We start from the raw sequence: 11029 nt of genomic DNA, 5'->3' as shown, positions 1-11029 counted from the left end.
TTCTCCTTTTCAAGGCTAACCCATGGGCCTCACCATATTGTCTCTTAACTCCATACCATTCCTTTAGATCTATAAATACCCGCAGAGCCAATGTATATACACTACACATACTTATGAGTATGGTTCGACGGACACCACTATCCCGCAATGCTATGTGAAATGAAAAGGGAGAGGCTACTCACGCAACTACGCCGAGGGCAGCGGCAGCGACGATGGAGGGAGAATCTGCAGTGACGTATGCTGGCATAGCAAAGCTTTATCACTTCCTGTTGGTACAAAATTGGTGTTATTATTTCACTACTAACCTGCCAGACCTGCGTCACTCTCCTGAGTAAAACACTGCCATTGCAGCTAATGCTAGTGAAGAGCTAGGGCTACCTGCCTCATCTGCCTGAGAACAATGACGCTATTTTTCCAGTAGAAAAGCTAACAGTACAAACACACCAAACAGTCTCAGAAAAATCTGCTTGATAATCCTGACAACTGAAATACTGAATATGGTTGTTAGCTAGTGCTAGCTAGTTTGAAAACCCCCCAATGTTGTCCTAACTTCTGTTTTGGCATAAAAATCATATTCACACGATTAATTATTTACTCCAGATGCAGTCCATCAGCCAAGACACATCTGGTGTCTAAGGTTTGCTTCTTTTTTATCTGCTAGTTTAGAGAATGATCTAGAAGACAGTCCAAGTCCAGTGTCCAGTGTTCGTCTAGCATCTCCCATAAACTAAACTTACAGGCTGGGTCAGCATCTAGGGTAAGGGGTTTTAATCCTGTCTGTTAGACTGTGGGATATTTTTTATAGCTGCACTACTCTTTAAAACATTAGTTAGGACACATGGGGGACATATTCAATATGGGTTATGAGTGGCTTCCGGTCTCAAGACCGCTTCTCCAGCCTTAAGGCCACAACTAGATAGGTAGCGCTACCTGTCAGGATTTAAGTCCAGTCCTAATTGCAGATAGAAGAGGATTTTAGATGTAGGACACGTTTATGCAATATCCATCACCTCTGTGGACAGATCTGATGCTCCGAGCTTCTCAGACCACTCTGAACAACTGTTTAATCTGAGCTGATTCATGCAGGTGGACGTCACCCTCTTTAATGGCTAATACGCTGTAGCCTACGTGTTGGTGACTCAGGTAAGTCAGGTAAGACTCGCCTCTTCATTGGTACTAGCTATATCACTGTGAAGCGAGACCTCGGCCTCTCTTAGAAGATGTGAGAGGTTTCGGTTAACCCTTTAGTTATTCAGAGAGGAGAATGGGAGTGTGTTTGGTTTTCTGACACTTCTCTTGGCTTTCTGCAGGCTGCGTTAATCCCACTGCCCCACTACAGCAGGCCAGCATTACTTTCCTGAGTGGAAGCGCCGGGGTGTGGACTTCAGCGCCTCTGACACCAGCGCGCCCCCTAGCAGCTACACGGAGAAGTACATCACTGTGAGTTATAACGTCTTTCTCTCTCCCCCTCTCTTTTTCTCTTTTTCTTCTCTTGGTATATGTCTCTCTTCCTTTCTCCCTCGCTCTCTCTCTCTTTTTCTCTATCGCTTCTGTAGCTCTCTCTTTCCCCCCTCTCTCTCTCTCTCCTGCAGAACACCGACCTCTCATCGCCTTAAGTCCCAAGCGCTCTCTCTCCCTCTCTCTCTCTCTCTCTCTCCCTCTCTCTCTCCTCCGCTCCCTCTCCCCTTCTCTGTGCGTGTTGGACCAGATGAGCGGGCGCATCATGGCCTTGACGCGCGAGCTGCGTGTCCCTTCCCCGGGAAGGTAAAGGCACTCTGGGAGCGCTCTACTTTTTTGCCCCCTTCCCTGATTTCTTTTTAATGGAGGTTTTCGTGGGACGAGGCGAAGCGTCGTGTGAAGTGGCCGCGCCGAGGATTTCTGCCCGAAGTTTTGCAGCGTCTGTGGCTGTGGAGTGTGGATTTTAGCCGCGGCTTCAGCATGAGCCTGCCATGTGTGTGATGAGGAGAGAGCCTGGAGGAAGAGGAAGAAGGAGCGCTCGCCGCATCTGCCACTGATCAGCCTTCAGTTTCCCGAGCGCGATGCACCTGGAATGAAGAGAAACCATGGATATTATCTGGGAACTATTTCTTATCCTGCAAGCCAATTTCATCGTGTGTACCTCAGGTAACTTTACACACACACACACACACACTGATTCTGTATTTGGATTAAAAGTTACAGGGTGAAATGTGAGGCTGTGTTTGCTGCTGTAGACTGGACTGCAGCGTAAATGTGCCAACTGCTGCTATAATCGTAGATTAGGTGGGATTTTTCGGAGGGGGATGCGTCAGTCACTCACTTCAGAGCAGGGTGGGATAGACCGCGGCTCACTAAGACAGTTCTGCACGTTTGCAAACCATTTGTGCCATTTGCGTAATGCGTAACGCTTCATTTACTTTGCGCTTGTTTACAAACTGAACCACGTTAATTTTGTATCTGTATGCTCATGGATACTGTCACACATGCTCTGATGTACATTTCAAAAATGCTTAAGACCCCATATTAAGCTCTCTCGTACTGTGTATTAGACGTGAAGTTGTGCGTAACACACCCTCCCCACTCTGACGCCGCGGATCTCCACAGCTCGTCTCTCTAGAAGTTGCTCCATCGATTTCTGCTCGCCCTGCTCTCACCGTTAGTGGAGCCGAACGACTTCCAGAGGGTTTTCCACAGCCGTCAACGCGAGCCTTGCTCGGTGGAAGAAGCTCGCTTTCTCCGCATCACACACTCAAGCACACTGCACTCAAAACAAAGCCGCTCTGCAGTGACTGAAACTAACTACTTCAGTCGATGCGCACACAAGTCTGGTCGTGCGCCACGAGCGCAATCAACAAGACCCGAGAGCTAGTTATCTTAATGAAACCACATGAGACTCAGTCTTCGCGGTGGTCAAGTTCCTAACCAGGCATCTTCACCTGACCGAGGACCGCTTATGCAAAGGAGAAAGGAAGGAAGGAAGACAGGCAAGGCAGGCAAGGGGCTGCGCGCAAAAATACAGCGCCACACGCTCGCAGTGCCACTACCAGCCTCACAGGAATGTCACTGTGACTGTGACTTCACGGCTGTGCTTTTCTTTCCTTCCAAGGCGAGGTTTTGACAGGTGTTCAGCCTGTGAAGTGTGAAGCTCGGCTGTCATTTGACTTTGGCTTTTTATCTGCTCCTTTTTCCCCTTTGATTGACGTCTGTTTTTGACTAGTTGCGTCATACGACACGTAAGCTGCTGGCCAACCCAAAAAAGAGTGAGGAGGTTCAATGGCGTCGACACTATCGCCCCAAAAACCGACGACTTTACGCGCACCCCTTTCACCCCAACCAATGCCAGAGTGTCAGCAGCGAAGTCACCTTTAATACACGACATAGCTCTACGTGCACCTGCGTCTTTTTGGTTCCCATTGATTCCCATTCCCATCCCATTTGGTTCATAACTGCTGGTTTCCGGTTAGAAGACTAGTGTGGGGAAATTAGTGTCTTCCTCGCCTTGATAAGAACAAGCTCTCGCCACATCTGGGTGCCAAGACTTTGCACCTAGGGTCTGCTGGAGGCTTTTATTTCTTTGATTTATTTGCATGTTTTATTACTGGCTTCAGACAGAGCTTCAGAGGGCTGTATGTGCAAGTTCTCACCAACGACACATGTAAAGAGCAGCAGGGAAGGTTGGGCACAACACAGAAAAGATTGTAGGCAGTTGAGAAGGTACCTGAAATCCTCACCGTTGACACACTTGAGGAGCAGCAGGGAAGGTTGGGCACAGTGTCACCACTGACACGCTTGAAGATCAACCCGAACGTTTGGGCAGAACACCAAAGACTGTGAGCTTTAAGAAGCTTCTCAACTGCACAGCTTACAATTAATGCAGTATTTAGGTCTATGCAATCTTCGTTCAGCAGTCCGATCGGCTCATCATTTAACATAAATGATGTCAAATGCAAGTGATAACCTCTTGACGTTCTACATGTATAGAGGGTTCACCAATGGTCTGCTGGAGGCTTTTATTTCTGTGATATCTGTGATATGCTTCATTATTGGCCTCAGATGTCAGAGAGCTTTATGTGCAAGATCTCAGCCCTGACACAGCTGACGAGCAGCAGGGAAGGTTAGGCACAGCACAGACAGATTGTAGGCTGTACAGTTAAGAAGCTACATCAGGGTAACACACACAATGCTGTCTTAGGTCTATAGGACCTTTCTTCAGCAGTCAGCTCATGATGCAGAAGATACATTCTTGGTGTTTTACCTTCTATGAATGCAGAGTCAAGCTATTGGAGGAGATGAAGGCAAATGTGTTATAGTTAGAGGTGACATATCCATATTGACGGGTGTGGGTAATGCTGGATTGCTTATCAGAGGTGGAAAAAAGGATGAATTCAGTCCAATTCAGTCCTGAAACAGCCCACACTCACCCTGTGTGATGTGATGATGCTAACTGTGTGTTTCTTCATGTGGGGTAATGGAGTGTTTGAGCATGATGGCCTTCTTTTAGATGCTCATTATAGGCAAAGTGCTTCTGTTAAACAGCTCATTTTATAGCTTCAGCATCAGTATAGGATCAGTATAGGCTGCTGATTGACGTTTCAAAATCTGTACCAGAAAAGAAAAAGGTAGTAGGCAGTCTATGGATGTGAGAAATAGTGTAATACTTTAAGAATTTCTATTTCTAGGTTAGTGCATTTCTACAGCTGTAGAGGCATGTTGCGCTATATGTCTAAATGTTTGTGGAACCCTCCTTTTAATGAATGCATTGTGTTATTCCCTGTAGAGAAGTATTGCCAATAAAATAGGACTCTAGAGCAATGCCAGGCATGAGCTGTAGGGGTATAACGCCCCAGCATTGAGCTGTGGAGCAGTGGAACTGTGTTCTGAGGAATAATGTTGGTGCTCCATCCAGTACTTTTGGAATGAGGTAGGGAGCTGGGGGTGAAGTAGGGTGGTAATCATCCAACAATCTGACCTCACTAACCTCTTGTGACTGAATGCAATAAAATCGTTACAGCAGTTCTCCTCTGAAATCTAGTAGAAGGCCTTCACTGGACTGTAGAGACAGTTACTCCAACAAAAGCAGAAAACCCCTTGATTTCAGAAGAAACATCCAAATACTTTTGTCCATATGGCATATATTTGATTTTCGTTGAGCCTAGTTCAAGATGTGTTAGCAAGGCATCAATAGCTTTCTTTGCAATGGCATGGTTTTAGCAGTTGGTCGGCACTTGCATTGTCCATTGTTTTCCCACTCATGTGACAGCCAATTTATTCAAAGCTTTTGAATTCATTTCAGTAGCTGTGGGAGCTGTGAAAACTCATACAGTGAACTAAACCGTTAGATGTAACAAGATGTCCAGTGTAACAAAGGGCGCTTTGTAATGTGTGATGCTCAGCATTGCATGAGCAAGGGTTTTGTGCAAATGTATGAAAAGATGCCACCTGACGTGCAGAAACTGGTGGGGCCTGATGGATAAAGTGGTGGTTCCCTAGCGTGGAGGCTGGTATTCTTGACATCTTAGTCTCTAATGTAGCCATATTCAAATTTTCCAGGTTGTGTGTAGGTGTATGAACTGTGTAAGGTGTTTTTTGTATATTCTCCAACCCACCTAATCAACAGGTGATGATGAATATTAAAGACTGTATGATATGCATGGTTATTTAGCTTCAGTGAAGAAGTTGTATAATTGAGATCAGTCTGAATGTTGCTGTACAGAAGTTTCTTCTTTTTTGTTAATAAGCCCAGTTGCAGTGTTGCTTTGTGGCTTGGCTACATGCTAATAATGTTTGGTGAATCTTAGATCCCATTTCATGTTTTTTTTATGTCCTTCCATGCTGGCCTAAGCTGGTTTATGGTGATCTGGAGCTGGTGTAGTGCTGGTTGACGAGCATACAACAGAACAAATGCATGTTATGCTGGTGTTGGTCTGTTTGTTTGTTTGTTTGTTTGTGTGTTTGTGTGTTTTTGTTGAGCAGTGTTTGTTTGTTTGGATTAGTAGGGATGGCTTCCACTGATATGTCCTGCACTCATATTTGTAAGTAAAATTCTGAGGCTTTTTTTAGATTTAAAACTTATTGTCTATGTTTAACCCCTGTGTAAATTAGGGCTGTATGATATTAGTGACTGATATATTATTATTAATAATGATTCACCAATATCAATACTGTATAGGTATCGGCACAGATACCGGCTTATTGACTGCCTAATTATTATTTTTTTAACATACTTTTATGAAACCGATAGTTATTACCAGTAAACAGACATTAACTTGAACCTTTACATTACAGTACTTTTTGTTGTATTTTGAAACCAAAAGTTCAATTTCAGCAGCTTGTTTAAAGGCCACACACTGAAGTTTAGCAGATTTTTACACAGAGATGTGTACCTGCATATAAAATCACTGCAGAAGCACTTTGTTTCTAAACTGGCTTTTTTTTAAATGTGAATTTAAACACCAACTAAAAAGCTGTTTGGTTTAGCTTAGGCAGATTATGCTTATGCTTATGTGTTTCTGCACTGTGGCAATTACATTTTTTTTATAGCTGAAACTTTTAAAATGTGCAGGTTTATGTAAATGCTGTTCTTTCAAGCTTAATATATCTGGAATTTGGGAAAAAGTACAACCTATACAAGTGGAACACTATAAATATCAGGATTTATAGCCATCTATCCAGTATTAAAGTCAATGTCTGTATCTGTATGGGCAGATTCTTGAAAATCAGGTATCGGTATCGGAAAGGAAAACGTTGTATCGATGCATCCCTAATTATTAACCAATAAATGGCAAATGAAACACAGTGAAAACTAACAAGTCATTTGAACTGAAACTGTTTATTCCGACACACTACTCGTCTATTTTGAGCCTCACACATACAGGGAATTTGTTCCGGCTGTTAGTGACTCTCTAGTGTTAACAAAAGAGTCACTACCAGCCGGAACAAATTGCTGTGTTCACCTGCTAACCACTAGCTACTGTGTTAGCTCCAAGCTAATGCTAATGCACAAAATGCATTTTACCCAAGTAGGAAGATGACTGAGGAAGAGAAATGCCCCCAGCAACTTTAGACCCTTTGTTTCTGAACATTACTGCTAACTACTAACTAATTAACTAACTAACTAACTAACTGTTTACTAGTCGGCTAGTGATAAAATAAAAAGTGGATAATTCAAATCTTACATTTTATAATCATAACAGCTAATATTCTGTTCTGGAATATTCTGACTTGTAGGCAAAACACGTCGATTTGTATAATGTGCACCTGTGCTTCGCCTGCTGACAACACTATTCACTAGCTAGTGCACTAGTTTGGGTTTTTTTGAGCCCCAAATCACAGTGCAGAATTTTCAGTGCACTGTAACAATCCCACAGTGCACAGCAATACATAGTGTACACAAGTAATGTACACTAAACAGACATGGAAACCCATAATTCATCATATTTGATATGAAGATACGCGCACCGCTTCTCTGAGGACGGCCGGTGTTCAGATTGTTTGTTTATTCACAGCAGTGAGCTAACACTTATAATGACCTGTCCGGAATCATCCCCTAACTTGTTGAATTCTGTTCCCTATACTAGTGCACTGTATAGTGATCTGGGGTTTTGCATGTCGGGGCTGGTGAATAGGGCACAGTTTTGAACACAGTCATTTTTTTCTCTAGAGCTAAAATAACAATTTCTATTTTCTGTTTACTTTAATGGTCGTATACAAGTGAGAGAATAGCTTGAACCAACATTACAGCCTGTAACTCCTTTTAATTACTTTATTTATTTAAAGTTTAGGTCTAGTATTTCAGTAAAAATATTAATGCTCATTTCAAGTAAAGAGTTGCTGTGACAGAAAACAGAGGTTGCCTGTTAACACTGAGATATTTCGTGATGGAGAATAAAGCGGGGCGATATGGAAAAATATGATAACATGATATTTAAAAAAACAATATATATATGATATTTTAAAAAATATTGTCATATAGACAAAATGCCCCAACAGCCTTACTAACTTTTTTAAAGCTGCTTTCCAAACACTCTCCCATACTGAGTACTGTGATTTTACTCAAAGTATGCTTCACTCCATTGGATTAAATAAGACTGATTACACTCTTTGTAATGAAACGTGCCCTTAATCAGTGCTCTTTAGGCACTGACGGTATCCACGAGACACTCATAGAAGCATATTGTGTACCACGATAACAAAACTGATCACTATATGATAAATTATTGTCTTATTGCCCAGCTCTATTGGAATATATTTTTTCTTTTTTTTTTCCTTTTTTTTTTTTTTTTTTTTTTAAGGAAAGGTGATTAAATATAAATATTATATAGGATATATATATATATATATATATATATATATATATATATATATATATATATATATATATATATATGGCAGTGTGTCTAGCTGCTGCACACTTGGACTATGTCTGATATTTTGAAGTATTTCACTCTTCCTCAAGTTTCGTCCTTGCTTTCTATGTGCCGTGTTTTTTCCCCACTTTTTGCCACTGCTGTCCATTTTCATATGAATCAGTTATAGAAATTGCTACTTGGTAATGGAAAAAAGTAATGCACTCTGTAGCACTGCTCGTTGTGTCAAAGAGTCCCAGATTCAACTGCCATACTAAATTTGAACAGGCTAATCTCATTCTGTGACTCAATAACATTCAGCAAACCGAGGCTCTACCTCTTGAGGCGAAGGGCCACTATTTTAACAGCTAAATTAATACAAATACGCAGTCCAGTTTATAGTTTGTCTGAGTGTTCTTGTGTTTGAATGAGTGGGTTTGTGTATCAGCTCACAGTAACCAGCCAAAAACATCACTGGCCTACGAGAATTCTCCCAGCTCTCCCAATCAGCCACTCCAGCTTTGAGTGGAGTGGAATTATTGAAATTCAGTATAGTGGTTAACCCAGTAGGCCCACCTGAGGAAGCTGGGTAGTTCATTGTCTGTGCAGAAGGAAATGACTCTGCTTTTAATCTTACAGATGCCTGTTATAAATGTATGCCTGAAAACCACTTGGCATAAGAGTGTTAAGATGTTTACAGTAAATGTCATATCTGGGACATCTGTGTGACAGATATGTAAACTTTGTCAGTCAATCTTCTCTAGGGGTTTAACCTGTCTTAAACCATTTTGCATTACTTACATGGATAGTTGTGTGAACTTTTGAAAAGCAGAATAGCTAAATGGCTTGGTATATATTTTGGCTGCAACCCTGTGTTAATAAGCAGTCATCATTACTGACTCAGAACCCGCCTCCTTCTCCAAAATAAGCTCTAATAATGATGTATGTTGTATCTCATTCTGTCCCAGAAAACATTCATTAAAAGCTCAATATTGCCACAAAAGTTGCTATTCATGATGAGTGTGTGTAAACGTCCGACCACAGCTGTAGGTGTGTCCCTAGATCAGTGTATTTTGTGCGTTTTTCATTTATAATTATTAGTCATTCCAGACTAATTGAGTTGATTTAAAACTGTGGTGTAATTGAAGATTTCATCATGCGCGGACTCATTTCCTAAAGAATCATAATATAATTGGAGTGTCAGTAAATTGCACTGCTGATAAATACTAATACATTAATTTGGCTAGTGCAGCTATTTATAATTTAAGACTCAGTAAAACCAGTGTAATTAGTTGTGTTCACCGTGCATAAAAAGACAAGGGAATTCTGCCTAGTTACATCTTCATGATTAATTAATTAGTTAGAAGAAAGTAATTGGCTATTTTAAACATGTTGGCCTCCTTTTCATTGGCATGGCTAAAAGCTGTGACTTTAACAGTGTCTACTTAATTCAGAAAACAAACGGACTGACCGTGACCTCAGAGGTCAGGGATTTTACCCCAGGTAAAAACTACTACCACTATTGTTCCTGATGAGGTGAAAGAGCATTCCTGCATGCCCTACTGGACCGTCCCAGAGTAAAGACATGTTCAAAGTCTCCCTTGATCTCAATTTCACTTCTTTTAAAGAAGGTAAGGTTAAGTCCTGTTTAAAATTGGTGTAACACTTGAGCAATTTACTCAATTTACACTTTTCTCTTATAAGAAACAGCCCTTGGATTTTCTTTGATTAAAATATTGTCTGGCAGATGGTTTAAGTATTGTGTATGATTCATTTCAGTCTAGTCTTAATTGAATACTATTTAAATTAGTAAAGATCAGCTTCTTGAATACCTTTCTTTTTCATCTCAGAAATCTTTCAGCAGTCTCTCAGTGTAGGAGGAGGCCACATACTTTTCTCATCTGTTTGCAGAACTTCTTGTAATGAAATGCTAAGTTTCAGCTCCTTGTGTCTCTTCACTCTTTTCCTGTAGTGAGCTATACTTTCAACTTTCAGTACATTTTGGGCGATATGGTAAAAACACTATCAGGATTTTTAAGCTTTTTTTTGCGATACAAACTTTTTTATTTCAACATCTAATTAAACCAGTCTAATTACAATGATGTCTAATTGTAATGAAACTGCAGCTGTTTATTAAGCACTAACAGTATCCTCCATATGCATAGAAAAGTATATTCTTATCACAATAACTAAATTTATCATGATATGATACAAGATTGTCATATTGCCCAGCTCTAATTTAAGGCCAATTTGCCTGTTAATCTCTTTAGAGTAGGAATGTCATAAGAATCGATACTTTGATACTTACCAAAGTACTACACCAAAATTCTAAAAATGTGACTGTATTGTTTTTCTAATGGTACCAAAAGGAACTGAAAGTACCGCAGTCGTCATAGTTACTCTAAATTGTGCTTTTCTTAACATTAGAGTGCCGCACTGATCTGACCTACTTATACCAAGTCTTTTTAATGCTTCATTCCACTCTTGTTGCAGAGAAAAAATAGCAAAACTAAGGAGTGTTCATGTCATTTAAGTGTATGTAAGTTATTTATTTATTTATTTTAAACTGTGGTATTGAAATAGGTATCAAGAATCATATATCTTTAGCAGCATTGGTACCGATGACCAAATCTTTGGTATTGTGACATTCCTACTTTGGAGTCTTTCGGTCTCATTTATCAACTTTCATTGAAACTAATGGCATT

General features: G+C 40.8%; 1 protein-coding gene across 1 annotated transcript in view; it reads left to right on the top strand.

Annotated features, from left to right (window-relative positions):
* The first annotated feature begins 1525 nt into the window (after positions 1-1525).
* ca10a (carbonic anhydrase Xa) overlaps positions 1526-11029 on the top strand; it is a 199276-nt gene continuing 189772 nt past the window's right edge. Inside the window, exon 1 of the mRNA XM_072667184.1 lies at positions 1526-2124. Coding sequence (XP_072523285.1) covers positions 2064-2124 — 61 coding nt within the window. The 5' untranslated portion in view covers positions 1526-2063. The remainder of the gene's footprint in view (positions 2125-11029) is intronic.

This window comes from Salminus brasiliensis, chromosome 22 (genome assembly GCF_030463535.1).
Source record: "Salminus brasiliensis chromosome 22, fSalBra1.hap2, whole genome shotgun sequence".
Lineage (NCBI taxonomy): Eukaryota > Metazoa > Chordata > Actinopteri > Characiformes > Bryconidae > Salminus > Salminus brasiliensis.
This window is presented reverse-complemented; position numbering and strand designations above follow the sequence as displayed.